General features: G+C 40.6%; 1 protein-coding gene across 4 annotated transcripts in view; it reads left to right on the top strand.

The window, feature by feature from the left end:
* Positions 1-14721, top strand: part of LOC127639550 (nuclear factor 1 A-type) — a 163677-nt gene that overhangs the window by 104477 nt on the left and 44479 nt on the right. For all 4 annotated transcript variants that reach the window (XM_052121617.1, XM_052121615.1, XM_052121616.1 and 1 more), the window contains exon 5: positions 12908-13025. In XM_052121617.1, the coding sequence (XP_051977577.1) occupies positions 12908-13025 (118 nt within the window). The remainder of the gene's footprint in view (positions 1-12907; positions 13026-14721) is intronic.

The following is a 14721-nucleotide window of genomic DNA, read 5'->3' as shown; positions in this document are numbered from 1 at the left end:
CCGTCTAGTTAAAGGTATTAAAACACTTTCCTTGCACCTTGAATACATGAGTGTACACAAGTAAATTATATTTAAAAAGTAAATATTTTTGAATCATGTGACTCCATGTGAGGAGCGGACTTGTGAACAGCGAGCACTGCACACTTTGCTAGTTTTATTACTATTTGTGTCATTAACTGGTGAGATTCGATACACCCTGATTCTTAACTGTTCTAGGAAGACAATATGTCAAATAATTCAAAATCCTCGGGCTCTGGAGATTTCAAAAGACAAAAGACCAGACTCAATTCGGATGGTGAACTGAAAGAAATCCAGCTTGAATTGATGAATGTGTCGGCAATGCTGATTAAGGTCGTTGCAGACTTGGAGGATCTTGCGGTGATATGTCGATCGATCACTTCCATGGAGACGAAATTCTCTGAGATGGTTACAAGATTGTTGGACGTTGAGAAACGGATTGATTAACTGGAGTCATCGGAGAGGGAATTAGCTGCTAACCCGCAAGCAAACAGGGAGATTTGGAACGTGTCTGGGAAAAATCGGAGGATTTGGAGAATTGTAATCGACGAAACAACGTCCGAATTGTTGGCATTCCTGAGCATGAGGAAGGCCGAGATATGGTAAAATGCCTAGATGGGCTCTTCCCGAGTCTGCTCGACAGAACAGTCCCGGCTCGTGGAGACAATTTTCTGAGATCATCCAATAAAGATCTTGTGTTATGCAAGGCGAGGAGTAAAGGAAAGCTTTCTTGAAAGAATCACAGCATTTTTTTGTTCCCAGAATTTGAGAGAGAGAAATATGAACAATTCAAAGAATGCAAGAAACTCTTACATCAACGGAAGGTCGCTTTTGCTCTGATGTTTCCGGCCAAACTGAGAATAGATTTTAAGGATGACCTAAGAGAATTTACATACCCACTGTAAGCATTGTCCTTCATAAAAACATTTTCATGTTGCCGCCTAGGGACCTGACTCACTGAACATACACTTGACTGTCCAAGGAAACTGGGCACCTTTTTCGTTTCACGTTGTGCTAGTTCTGCCTAGCCGCTGGAGTTGTTTTGTGTAATATAATTTATTGTGGATGAATCTGCTTATTTTGGGTGCTTATGCCTCCTGTTGGCTGGAGTTGGTTTTGTGCAATATTTCTTCCAGGACATTAGAGTGAATTTGTCTGCCCGAAGAACTGAATGGCCTGGTTATTTTTATTACATTTGTTTTTTGTGCTGGTTCCGCTAGAGGCTGGAGCTTTTTTTTCTGGAGGAACTCACCTTCGAGACAGTTAAGTGGATAAATCTACACGTTTATTTGTGTGTGTGTGTTTATTGTGCTTATGGGCTGGAGTTTGTTTTATAGATTATCTTCTGTTTTGTAATTCTGTTTTACAAATTTTTGTATAGAAACACCAGCAATCTGATGGCAAAGTTGTTGCAGGGACTCTCGTAGGCATACATGGACTTTTTGAGTTTAGAGGGATGGACGCCAGTTGGAGTTGTCATGCGTGGGGTTAATGCGCACATTTTTCTTTTTTTTTGTTCTAGGGAAAGTTCGGGGCTTGATTGTTGTACCAATGTGGAATGTTGTCTTTATCATTTTATTTTTTACGCACAATCTTATTTTTTCTAATATGTCAAAATGTCAAATGTTTATATGAGTGAATTGTCTCTCTCCTCGTGGAATGTGAATGGGTTGGGGCACCCCATAAAACGAAGGAAGTTTATTTATTTTTTTAAACGTAAGAAATATGATAGAGATATTAAAAAAGATATATTTAAAAGATAATTTAAGATTATTTTACTGTGGATAGGTCTTTCTCAATTATTGTTCTGTCTTGCCCTGGAACCATTAGCAGCCGCAATAAGAAAGGAGGATGATTTTCCAGGGGTGATGGCAGGAGGTGGGGTGCATAAGCTTTTGCTTTATGCAGATATTTTATTATTCATCTCTGACCCTACAAGATCTATGCCTTGCCTCTACAGAATTATTAATTCCTTTTCTAAGTTCTCGGGATACAGTGTCAATTGGTCTAAATCCGAAGCTTTGCCTCTGACAGCGTACTGCCCAGTAACGGCTTTCCAGCCGGGCAATATCCAGTGGCCCAAACAGGGCATTAAGTATTTGTGCACTTTATTCCCCCGAAAATTTGTCTGATTTAGTTAGTTAATTTTGACCCCTTAATAAAAAGTTTTTTTTTGTTTTATTATTATGCATTCGGTGTCAGCCATTTGGCTCACTGGTCACGTCCACCTGAGAGAGCCCCTCTCTGGTTTTGCATTGAACAGGAAGTGTTTGCCACTATTTTGCCATTGCAAATCCTTTCTGTCAAACTAATCGGAGAAGTTAAATTACACCCTGTTGTCACTCGGGATGTACAAAAGTGTCCAGTGTTTAATTTGGACATTTATTTAAATGTTGCCTCAAGCATATGGCTGAATCCTAAATGATGTATTAAGTCCCCTTTCTGCTGGCCAGAGTGGATTGTGAGGGGGGTTAATACATTCAGTGACCTATATGAGATTGGAGTATTGAGATCTTTTGAAAATTTTGTTCAATATTTTGGGATTCTCAGATCTCAGTTCTAAAGCTGAAAGATCTTGTGTTATGCAAGGCGAGGAGTAAAGGAAAGCTTTCTTGAAAGAATCACAGCATTTTTTTGTTCCCAGAATTTGCGAATTTGAGAGAGAGAAACATGAACAATTCAAATTTGAAGCTATTGTTTTGAGAAATCCCCCCCTAAAGCGGCGGATACTCTGGAAGTGGTGATTACTGCTTTTGGAAGAGGTCATGAGGCATCAATGTATTACTCCCTGCTAATTCAGAGTCTGGGGGACAGAGCTTCATCTTCTCAAGAGATTATCTGAGAAAGATTTAAACTTGGTATTGGAGGAGGGAGTGTGGGCTAGGATTCCAAAAAGTTTCAAGTCTGCATCTAGAGATGCAAGGATGTGCCTTATGCAATTTAAGAATTTACATAGATTATATTGGACCCCCTCTAGATTGAATATGCTTTTGCTTTTGAAAGGATGTCAAATAGAAGGCTGGGGGTTCAGAATTTGTTTAACAGGAAGTGGGACAATTACTTGGTGTTTTTGGGGGACACTCGGGAAGTGGCTGGGGAGAGAGATGTTTAGTTTTAATTATATATGTTTGTTTGTTTGTTTTTTTCTTGTTTTTTGTGTGAGTGTGTGGGTCTGTGTATCTAATTGTGACCACAGGGGTGTTCGTTGAGGGTTAGGGTGGGTTTGGTGATTGGGGGGGGTATTGGGGGTGTTAAATGTTAAATGTTGATTCAGTGTATATATGTTGTGTTTTTTATTTTGTTATATGTTTATGAATCAATACAAATATTTATTTAAAAAAGTAAATATTTTTCATGTTTTTACTGATAAATTTCCTGATTTGTTTTTGAGTCTTGAATATCAACACGTTTTCTTAGGGATACTCAATTTGACATGAACAATTCAGACCTTTTCATAAAAATGTCTAATATCTAATATTAAAACCATCCTATACATATATAAGATGGATGGATGGATTTCATATTTTATGTTAGCGTCTGAAGGGTGAAGGGATCTAGCAACCTGGGGTTAAGTGGCTTGCTCAAGGGTACAATGGTGACAGATCATAGTTTTGCTCATGGTGAGGATTAAGCCATCACACCTTTTGAATATCAGCCCTTAGTTTTAACTACTACTCCCCAGGTATTTAAGCACAACGAATCTAATAATTTCCAAGGACCACACTAGCCTGTCTTCCACCCTCTTTGCAAAATTATAGAAGCGTTGATTGTGTCTCACCCTCCTGTGTCAACCTCTTTTTTTCTTTAATGGGCAATACCATCTCAGAATTCCAACAGTCAGCAAAGTCAGGAGTTAGCATAAGTCCTCTAACAGGATTGCTCCCAATGGAGTGGCTGTGAATTAAAGTGCCGTATGCATGCACACTCATGACTTTGCTAGGTTCTTGTGGAAGGCACCCGAGATGATGCGGTTGATTGAAGTGAAGAGGGTAAGTGCACCAGATTGGAAGATTGGTAGAAGAGGGTAATCTGATGTGTGATGGTGTGGTGAAGTAGCCTATGAATCGCCTGGAGAAGTTCTTTCGGGGCTCCAGTGCTTGAACATCTAGGAGATTTATTTAAGGATTTATTTAATGGGGAGTGCAGGCTAATGCTCGTTCTGAAGATGAAAGGTCGTGATATTGAATGGACAACGGGCTGCCTTGGCTCTTCCCTTACTATACACTATGACCTTGGCTTTGTGCACCCATTACACAATTCAGTGGCAGCCCAATCGAATCTGCTTCTGTCGATCAATATCCTATTAAAGCACCACACAAAAAAGGAGAGGAAGGGAAAGAGAGGGAGGGGTGGTTGGGAGAGGCGAGAGAGAAATGAAAGTCTCCATAAAGTTAGCTGCTATAACTACGTTTTTGTAAATGGAACTCCATATAATTGGGCAGTCAATATCAGGCTGGAGTCATTTCTGAGATTAGGTCTACCCTTTCCATATTCTCCCTGGCCCCCGCCCTTCCACAGTCTCTTTCAGCTATTCTTGCTACCTTCTCCTCTGGAAGTCACACAAAGTCCCTGTTCCCTAACACTCCCAGGAAGAGCCACCTAGAGTTTGTCTTTCCGTCTGCAGTATGGCTACTATACAGCTGGCCCTGTATGAAGTGAGACATCATCACAACACTGCATGGAACTCAGTCAAAATCAGGTGCACCGGAGAACTTGTATGTGAGCCAGTTTTACTGTTGTTACCGCCCGCTCCGGGCCTCTCCGAGTTTGCAAGGGCCACAGAAACAGACAGGAGAGGAAAGAGAGAGGATATGGGATTAGGACAAGGTTATTGTTATTAGTCCGCCAGCAAGAGCCTTGCAGAAATATTGGCAAGCAGCAGGCAGCGTGATCCAGGGGCAGGGACACCTGGAAATCCCTGGACGAAGGCCGGGTGCTGGCACGCGCCATTTAGCCATATGACCAAACAGGGGGAGCGTATGAATTATGGAGTAGGAGAGGGTGTGCCGTGCGGGTGCTTCCGGCCATGGCCCTGCCGACACTGCCAGCACGCTCCAGCAGCACCGGTTGGGATACGCCCACCACTCTAGTCAGCAATGTGCCAATGCAGGCAAAAGCATGCCAGTGGGCAGTGCCATCTGTTGTGAAATGCATACACAGGGCTTGAATCTTATCAATGCTAACTGGCTGCAAGGTTCTTGAGAGACTGCTTTTGTCTTCCAAAATGTAGTCTCTAAATGTTCACCATAATAAAAGATGCTATCAATAGATTCTAAAAGTAAAATAATAATATTTAGCTGTCAGTAGTCATGAGACATATACTTTTGTCCAAAGAGACACATACAGTACACTAAGTACAGAGACAATCCCTTTTAAATAGCATGGGGTTAAGGGCACAATGGTGATAAATCTTGGCTCACTACTTGCAGGGATTGAACCAGCTACCTGCCAATTACCAGACCTATGCTGGTACCACTACACCACACTAGCCACAACAATGATATTAGCAGGAGTGATGTTGTTCTGAGTCCTACATGCTCCTTGATCTCCCTCTATTAAGAGACTGACCTGCAGACTTGACCAACAAGATGCCTGCTGCTTTTCCCTCAATTGATTTGATGGGAAACTATATGGTGAAGACTGCCGATTCTAGCCCCACACAAACTATCTCTTCCATTCTGAGAATTATCAACCATAATATCCACACTGGAGCTGATACAGCAAAACACAACAATGACAACAAAAAAACAACGATGACCTGTCAAAGCTCACCAACTTCAGAACAGTTTGAGATTAGATCCCATCCTCTCACTCAATAAAGCGATTAGGAGTAAGGCTTCGGAGGGGTGGGGGGAAGAAGGGGTGGACAGACGTCCAGGGTTTTGAAGTTGATTGCTGCTGCCTTTGTTGTCAAATGCTTCAATTTGAAAATCTGGCCCAAACAAAAGACATTTTTTCTCTCTCTCTTCCTCCTCCCCCTGCTCTTTTCAAATGAATAGCCTCCCCAGCTTTTGTAGATTCTTTAGCGGGCAGTGTTTGGGTGAAGGGGAGTAGAATGTCTGTGTGTGTGTGTGTGTATGTTAAGAGGGATTGTCAACCTTTGAGACAAGAGACCACACCAAAGAATCTCTGGCACATCCTGTTGAATCATTCGCTTTAGTGTCCCAACAAAAAAACTCTCTGTAATGCTCAGGCTTTTGGTTCAACACCTATTAACTTGGCTCTCCTTTACTACACATGCTTTTTATCTTGGCATGGACTTCTATTGTTTTTGTATAAAGTGAATTATTTTCAGTGCAGACTAAGGTGTTGTTTTGACTAAATATGTTCTTTTAACAAAAAAGCTAGATGCAACGCACATAGCAGTGCAACACGTCTCGAAATTTTAACACTTTTAAATGTTGATTTTTTTTTTTATACCTGACACGGTGTCTAAAAGATGCAGCATTCCTGCAGAGGACACTAAAGAAAAAGCTTGATCCACAATACATATAGCAGAATGCAGGTGTCTCAAGAAACACATTTAAAATTTGACATTGTTTTTTACTTGACACTGCATCTTAAATTTGGCACTCCTGCAAAAGACATTGAAGAAAAGCTAGACGTGCTGCAACAGTAAAAAAACAACAACATCCGTCTAGTGTGTGTTTTCATAGAAAAACAATGAAAAAAGGGCACAGACGGACACAAACGTGTTCAGTGTGAACAACACTTAACCCTAACACTACATTCGAATGAAAAATATATTCTTTACTTTATGGATAATTTTTTAATTTTGAGGATCCCAAGATTACAAAGGAAAGTTTTGTCAGATTTAGCTAACTTTTGGGAGCAGTTGTGTTATAGCTAAGTGAAACCATGCACACTCAAATGCTGTAATGTTACCACCATTCCTCTGCACTTACGGCTCTAAGTAAATTAATAGATTGAAACATTTTGCTAATGTACTTTGTACCCAGCAACTTAAAAGGTAAATCAGTAAATATCAGAGAGGGAGAGAGAGAACAGGAGGAAAGGGAGGGAGAGAGAAAACAGGAGGAAAGGGGAGGAAAAGAGGGAGAGAGAGATCAATGCCAGTCTGATAGCCACAGGCTTCATTTGGAATCCTCCAAGCGAAAGCACTTGATAAAGCCTTTAAGAGGTAGAGACTGTGGATTACCTTTATGATTGATTTCCATTCCAGTCAGACAGACTGCAGTGTGGTCATTTTTCTACCCAAACTGCAGCAGCAGGACCGGCTATTCTCGGTGTGAGAGCATGTTTGTGTGTGTGTGTGTGTGTGTGTGTGTGTGTGTGTGTGTGTGTGTGTGTGTGTGTGTGTGTGTGTGTGTGTGTGTGTGTTGAGTTACTGCAGCCCGGTGCCCAGGTTAGCTCTCACACAAATTACTTCACATTCCACTGTTAGCCATGCAAATGTAGCCGGCTTTACTGCTCCTCATAAATAATTAGCTCCGTCACTTCTATTAGAGGGGTGGAACGCCCACCCCACCACCCCCCTTGCAAAAAAAAAAAAAGTTAACAAAGAGATGACTCAGAAATTAAAACACTTCCTCCCTCTCTTCTGCCTGTCTCACTTCCTACGTGGCCATCTTCGTGTTGGCTAGCTTGCCAACTCTCTCTCTCTCTCTCTCTCTCTCTCATCTTACCTTGGCCCAACTTGCCCCTTTAGCCGTGTCCTCTTCCAATGTTAATTAGGCAGCCCATTACCGTGTCTGTCACAGTCTTCCACACTGTCGTCCCACTCCACACTCAATCTCTCAGCCCGACCAGGTTTATTAGGTATGCAGGACCAGAGCTGCTACACATTCGTGCTGTCCTCATCAAAAAAATAGTGGTCTCAGTCACTATGAATATAAAGAGGCATCAAGGCTTTATGTACTGTATGAAAAAGGCGTTTGATAGAGAGTCATGTTTTTCGATGACCTACAGAAGCAAGGTGGGCAGGATCCGTAGCATATAGGGGCAATTGGGGGAGAGTTTCATAACTTTTTTTTTTTTTTACTTAAGATGAGCCTCTGTGTAAGTTTTTACTACTTTTTTCTTTTTTTTTGTGCCATTTTTGCCATTTCTGTTGACAGGGATCATTGAGATTATGGGGGAAATGGAAGGGAACAGGGTCGAAAAGTGGAGCAAACCGAATTCAAACTCACGTCACAGGCATGTGTGACTACTGAGTGTTGAAACATGTGCCCTAACCACTAGGCTACGATGGCTATCCATTCTTTTCCTGAATGTTAAAGTGTTCTTTGATTCATAATGGGAGCCTATTTTCATTTTCCGGTGTCCAGTGTGTTCACATGCACAGCGTATGTTCTTAGCGGATAATGGAATGTTTAGTGCATTAAATTTTTTTTTATATATTGTCACAAAGTAAGCATGTGGCTCCAAAGTATTTAATTTTTATTTTTATTTTTTTTTACGATTTGTTTTTTTTGACAGTGTCTCACCCAGCAAAGTTTATTTAGTGGGTGGATGACCTGAAGCTATGAACCCAGGTGAGTTACTGTATGTGGATATCCGTCTGGTTCTCTGTCTGGAATAATTGTGTTGGTAGATTTTACATTGCATCTTTTAGCAGCAGCAATTCAAATCATCATGGTGGGGCAGTGGTTAGTCAGGAAATCTGTGCATAGAAAAGTAAGTTTGGCCTTTTAGTTAAGAGATTTTGGTAAGGGTGTTTCCTCCAGTTGATGGAGGCTTTACTTGCATGACGTAAAAATAGCTGCCATGGGGGGGATTCTCTAAAACATAGTATAGCCGGGGAATAGGGCTGCAATGGTACATGTATCAGCACCAAACTGAATGGATATACACTCACCTAAAGGATTATTAGGAACACCATACTAATACTGTGTTTGACCCCCTTTCGCCTTCAGAACTGCCTTAATTCTATGTGGCATTGATTCAACAAGGTGCTGAAAGCATTCTTTAGAAATGTTGGCCCATATTGATAGGATAGCATCTTGCAGTTGATGGAGATTTGTGGGATGCACATCCAGGGCACGAAGCTCCCGTTCCACCACATCCCAAAGATGCTCTATTGGGTTGAGATCTGGTGACTGTGGGGGCCATTTTAGTACAGTGAACTCATTGTCATGTTCAAGAAACCAATTTGAAATGATTCGAGCTTTTTGACATGGTGCATTATCCTGCTGGAAGTAGCCATCAGAAGATGGGTACATGGTGGCCATAAAGGGATGGACATGGTCAGAAACAATGCTCAGGTAGGCCGTGGCATTTAAACGATGCCCAGTTGGCACTAAGGGGCCTAAAGTGTACCAAGAAAACATCCCCCACACCATTACACCACCACCACCAGCCTGCACAGTGGTAACAAGGCATGATGGATCCATGTTCTCATTCTGTTTACACCAAATTCTGACTCTACCATCTGAATGTCTCAACAGAAATCGAGACTCATCAGACCAGGCAACATTTTTCCAGTCTTCAACTGTCCAATTTTGGTGAGCTCTTGCAAATTGTAGCCTCTTTTTCCTATTTGTAGTGGAGATGAGTGGTACTCGGTGGGGTCTTCTGCTGTTGTAGCCCATCCGCCTCAAGGTTGTGCATGTTGTGGCTTCACAAATGCTTTGCTGCATACCTCGGTTGTAATGAGTGGTTATTTCAGGCAAAGTTGCTCTTCTATCAGCTTGAATCAGTCGGCCCATTCTCCTCTGACCTCTAGCATCAAGGACTCAGGACTGCCGCATACTGGATGTTTTTCCCTTTTCACACCATTCTTTGTAAACCCTAGAAATGGTTGTGCGTGAAAATCCCAGTAACTGAGCAGATTGTGAAATACTCAGACCGGCCCGTCTGGCACCAACAACCATGCCACGCTCAAAATTGCTTAAATCACCTTTCTTTCCCATTCTGACATTCAGTTTGGAGTTCAGGAGATTGTCTTGACCAGGACCAAACCCCTAAATGCATTGAAGCAACTGCCATGTGATTGGTTGATTAGATAATTGCATTAATGAGAAATTGAACAGGTGTTTCTAATAATCCTTTAGGTGAGTGTATAGGGCCTTTGGTATGGTACACGCAGTCACACGACTGATTACATAGCTCAGCATCCGTGAAACCAATACTTAAACAACATATAACAAACAACGCAAGCCACTTATAACTAAAATTAAAAATTATTACTGAGCAAAACGTGACCACACAGAACCAAAACTTAACATAACAGAGCAGACGGTACACTAGAAACTGCGGATCAGATAAATGCATGTGAATTATAGCCTATTAGCTAGCTCAATATCATTGCCAACTGTGATGGAACTAAACAATATCTAAATATGTCAGACTTAAATATGCCAGAGTGAAGTCCCATAGCCATCTCTAAAATATGTTGTTTGGGGGCATTATGGTTTTGCAGTAAACTACAGTAATTCTGGGCAATGAGTAGTGAACAGGACGAAGGCTGTGTGTCGGCTCAGAAAGGGGGCAGATAGTTCTTCCATCAACGTGCACTGCCCTGTCGGCTTTCGCTGTTGCACTCTGTCTCCATGTTTATATCCGCCTCGCCTGCTGAATGCTGTGGAACAGCCTTTCTGTGGGCCCCTCACAAGTCAAATCAATTTTCCTCACAGGATTTGAGCATCTGCTTCACATGTTTTAGCCCCGTTATAATGTTCCTACAAGAACGCATTTCAGCAATTCTGTAGTGCCCGCTCTATATAAACAAGTGTGCGCTGTAATTGTCCAGCAGGGGACATTGTCAATACTAACAGATCCGCCCTCTCTTCTGACAATGTGGATATTTCGATTTTCCTGAAAGAAAACTAAAAATTTGAGTGATAAGTACAAGTGGTGAGCTGATATACAAAAGACACTGAAATTTGCACCGCTAATGTCTTAATTTTGATGCAATTATTATTAGTGTTGGGCAAGCTACTTAAAATATGTTGCTACCTAAGCTACCAACTAATCAACAAAACAATTAGTTAAGCTAAGCTAAAGCTACACTTCAGAGAAAGTAGCAAGTTACATTACAAGCTACACTCAAAAAGTAGCGTGCTACATTTAAGGTATTTATAATTTTTTTTCAACCAGATGCACAGAGCATACTGTAATAGACAAAGCATCTAAAATACTAATCACATGATGTTTATCTAAGCCATGTTACAGTATATTGCAATACAGTATACAAGTATACAGTATGCTGCAATATAAAAAAAGTGAATAAAGTGTAAAAAAAAAAAAAACATGTAAATTCATATTTATACATGCTTCCTTTACAAATCCATGTGTTCAATATGAAAACTAACTATTTGTAAATTGTTCTTATTTATACTACCTCTACAAACACATGCCCATTCGAACAAAATTTCCTTTGCACATTACTGTTTAAAAACTTGTATATACTGTCCACTATTCATCTTAACCTGTAATTCTGTGTCGAGCTGTTGTATTTCTGCATGTACTTGAAGCTTCTGTTCAGAGGCAAAATTTATTGTGTGTGTGAGCACATCTGGGCAATAACAATGTGATATCTGATGGTATCAGATGGTAATACCATGGTACTTTGTGATACTATTACCATATCTATTTACTATTCTGTACATGGTGCTTCAAAGTACTTCAAAGTACAAAGAAAACCATGGTACTACTATGGTACTTCACTTTATGATTATCTTATTCATATACCATTTTCTTAACATGGTGCCCCCAGGTAATGTACATGTCCAAAAAACATGGTAATGCCATTGTACTTTTCCAATGTATTTTCATGTAGGCTACTAAAAGGTTTGATACTCTTTTGAAGGAAAAATGTCTTTACCTGCAGTGCCGTTCACAAGCTGCACACGTGTTGCTCACTGGCAAACAATAGGATGCATTTGCATGTTGTATTTCCATTGATTGCAGATCCACTGCAACCAATGTTATCTTTATTATCTTTTATTTATTTTTATCAAGTGAGAAGTGAGAGCAAGTGAGAGCACGCACTAAATGATTGAGCATGCGCATGAGCTTTCAGAGTCGTTTAGTTTGAATTGTGAAACGATTCAGACTACTTTGCTATCACGTGTGACCAATTCATTGTAATGAACTGACTCCGATGAGCGATTCATTTGTGAGTGTAGGCAGTGTAGGTTTTGTCAACGCTATGCTGCTACCTAATCAAAAATATAGCTTCACTACTGAAAAGCTACTTGATTTAAAAACTAGCAAAGCTACCACCTCACTACTAAGAAATGTAGTTAAGCTAATAGCTTCACAATTTGTTGCAAAGCTACTGCCCATCATTGATTATTAAAATTGCACTTTTTTTTATTTTAGTATTTATGTTTTTATGCAAAGTGCATATAAGAGGCTCTTAAGTTTTGTATTGTAATTTTGTTGAAGAAATATGCATAGTGCAGTCATGTATGAATGAGCCTTGACAATAAGAATGGTTGCCCATCAGCCACTGTGTTTTCAAACAAAACAATTTAAAGAAAGTTTATTTGTTTTTGCTGCAGTACCAAAACCATACCAAACCATGATCCCAAAACCGAGGTACGTAACAAACTGTAACGAATATTGTGCACTGTTGCAGCCCTACCAGGGACGAGTTAATATTTTCATGTGGAAAGCAGTACCTGATTGGGAAATTCTGAAAAGTATCGGGAAAGTGCTACCTGATTGATTGGGGAAACTATAACCTAACCCTTACAAATCAGGTAGAGCTCTCCTCATAAATGACTCTTTCCATATTATCCTACGTTTTAAATATCCACACCCGGGTGTGTTGCCAAGATGGCAGCAGAGTGAAGTGATTTGCTTCAATAAGGACTTGTGTGTATTTTTGACATGGGAATGAAGATGTGTGAAGCTTAGATGTGTGTTTTTTGTCCTCAAGTATTTATGTTGTTGTTGTTTTTGGTGTGTTTGTGTGTGACAGCACCCATTGCAGCAGGGACAGGGCCCAACTTCTCATTGGCAGACTTGGATAGCTCTTCCTACTACAGTATGAGCCCCGGAGCCATGAGGCGCCCCCTACCCAGCACTTCTTCTAGCAGGTACACACTCAAAACACACACACACACACTCTCTCTTTTTCACTGTGAGTCTTAATTAATCAGCTGAGGCAGAGATTGATGTGTTGGCTGAGTGATGGAAGAGGCTGCAGGAGTCTGAGCTACACAAGCTTCCAACATATGCGTGTCCACCTGGAACTTCCTCCCTCTGCCACCCACTCAGCCTGTGGGCCAGTCACACACACACACACACACAGCTTCCAAAAGCAAGACTCCACCACGTGGCGCCCCTCTTCTCCTCATATGAGGTGTGTAGACAGATGTGTGTATGTTTGGACACGTGTATGTGCACAGCTCAAATGCAGCATATAAACGGCCCCTGTGATTTGACAGATGGGGCAAATTTCGCTGTCACTTTCGCACCACACCATAATGTAACTTCACAAACATAGGCATGCATAAACACATAAGCTAATATGTAACATACACTTGTGCTGTATTTGGGTGTACTAAGCAAACGTTAGAGTGATCATCACAACAGATGTGTACAAACTTTTATAAAATATTATTTTTATTAATATTATTATTTTATAAATAATTTTATCATATATTTGCGAAACGTGTTGAATTTGAGAGAACACACTTATCAATAAGTAAACATTGAAAAAACATGAACCAGCCAAAGGTGGTTTGCTGGTGATTTTGCAGGTTTAAGATCGTCTGGTGCTCTCTTAATCTAGTCAAGCCGGTCTGAGACCCTGCTAAAATTATCAAAACAGACCAGCTAGGTAGGTACTATTGCTAATAGATTTTAGGGCATTACAGGCAACTTTTGTGGCCATAATGCTGTAAAGGTAGGTTGCTCATTAGGTTTTGCGACATAGTGCGTGTGTGTGTGTGTGTGTGTGTGTGTGTGTGTGTGCAGGTGTGCGTGCACATCTGCCCACATGCATCACTGGCCTCTTCAGCCAGGCCTGCCAAAGCAAACATCTGGAATAAGGACTCTGTGTGTGGCTGCATGCTAGAAGCTAATTAAGCGATTATGAGTGAAAAACACCAGTAGGCCTTACATTAACAAATAAATGTCAGAGCTTAGCTTTCAGCAGATAACTCACACACACATGCTCACACACTCACACGACAACCAGCCTTTAATGACTTCTCACTTCTTGAGTGTGTGTTAGATTATGGTATGTCTACTAGCATCTGTGTGTGTGCGAAACGTTTTACCAATACTTCAATTTTATTGTTTTATTCTTGTCTCATGAAATGACAATGACAATTTCATTGCTTATTGAGCCTGCTAAAATAGATTGCTGGTGGTTAGTGAATAAGACGCAGGTTTTTTGCACTGAAATGCTATGTAACAAAGCGCAACTGTTTAGTGAATCTGCCCCTAAAAATCGTAAACAAAAAGTTGAATAAATATAAAACATTTCAATAATTATTGCGTGAAAATTATTACTTAATTATTACTAGTTGCAGGTGCAGTTTCATGTTGACTTGATGCTTGTCTACAAAAATATAGCATTTATCTAGATGCACACTGACATTAAAGACAAACATAACGGACCCTTCACACACAAAGCATGCTGGGATAGCTGGTGACTTCCTCACTAGAGAATATACACACATTTGCAGAATACAGACAAGCGACACAACCATATTCGTTCTTAGACCAAACTGCCATAATAACAAATTCATAACATTTGTTTCTATCTTTTTTTCTTAATTTTCT

The sequence above is a fragment of the Xyrauchen texanus genome, chromosome 48 (assembly GCF_025860055.1).
Source record: "Xyrauchen texanus isolate HMW12.3.18 chromosome 48, RBS_HiC_50CHRs, whole genome shotgun sequence".
Taxonomy (NCBI): domain Eukaryota; kingdom Metazoa; phylum Chordata; class Actinopteri; order Cypriniformes; family Catostomidae; genus Xyrauchen; species Xyrauchen texanus.
Note: the sequence above shows the minus strand (reverse complement) of the source record. Positions and strands in the feature narration are given on the sequence as shown.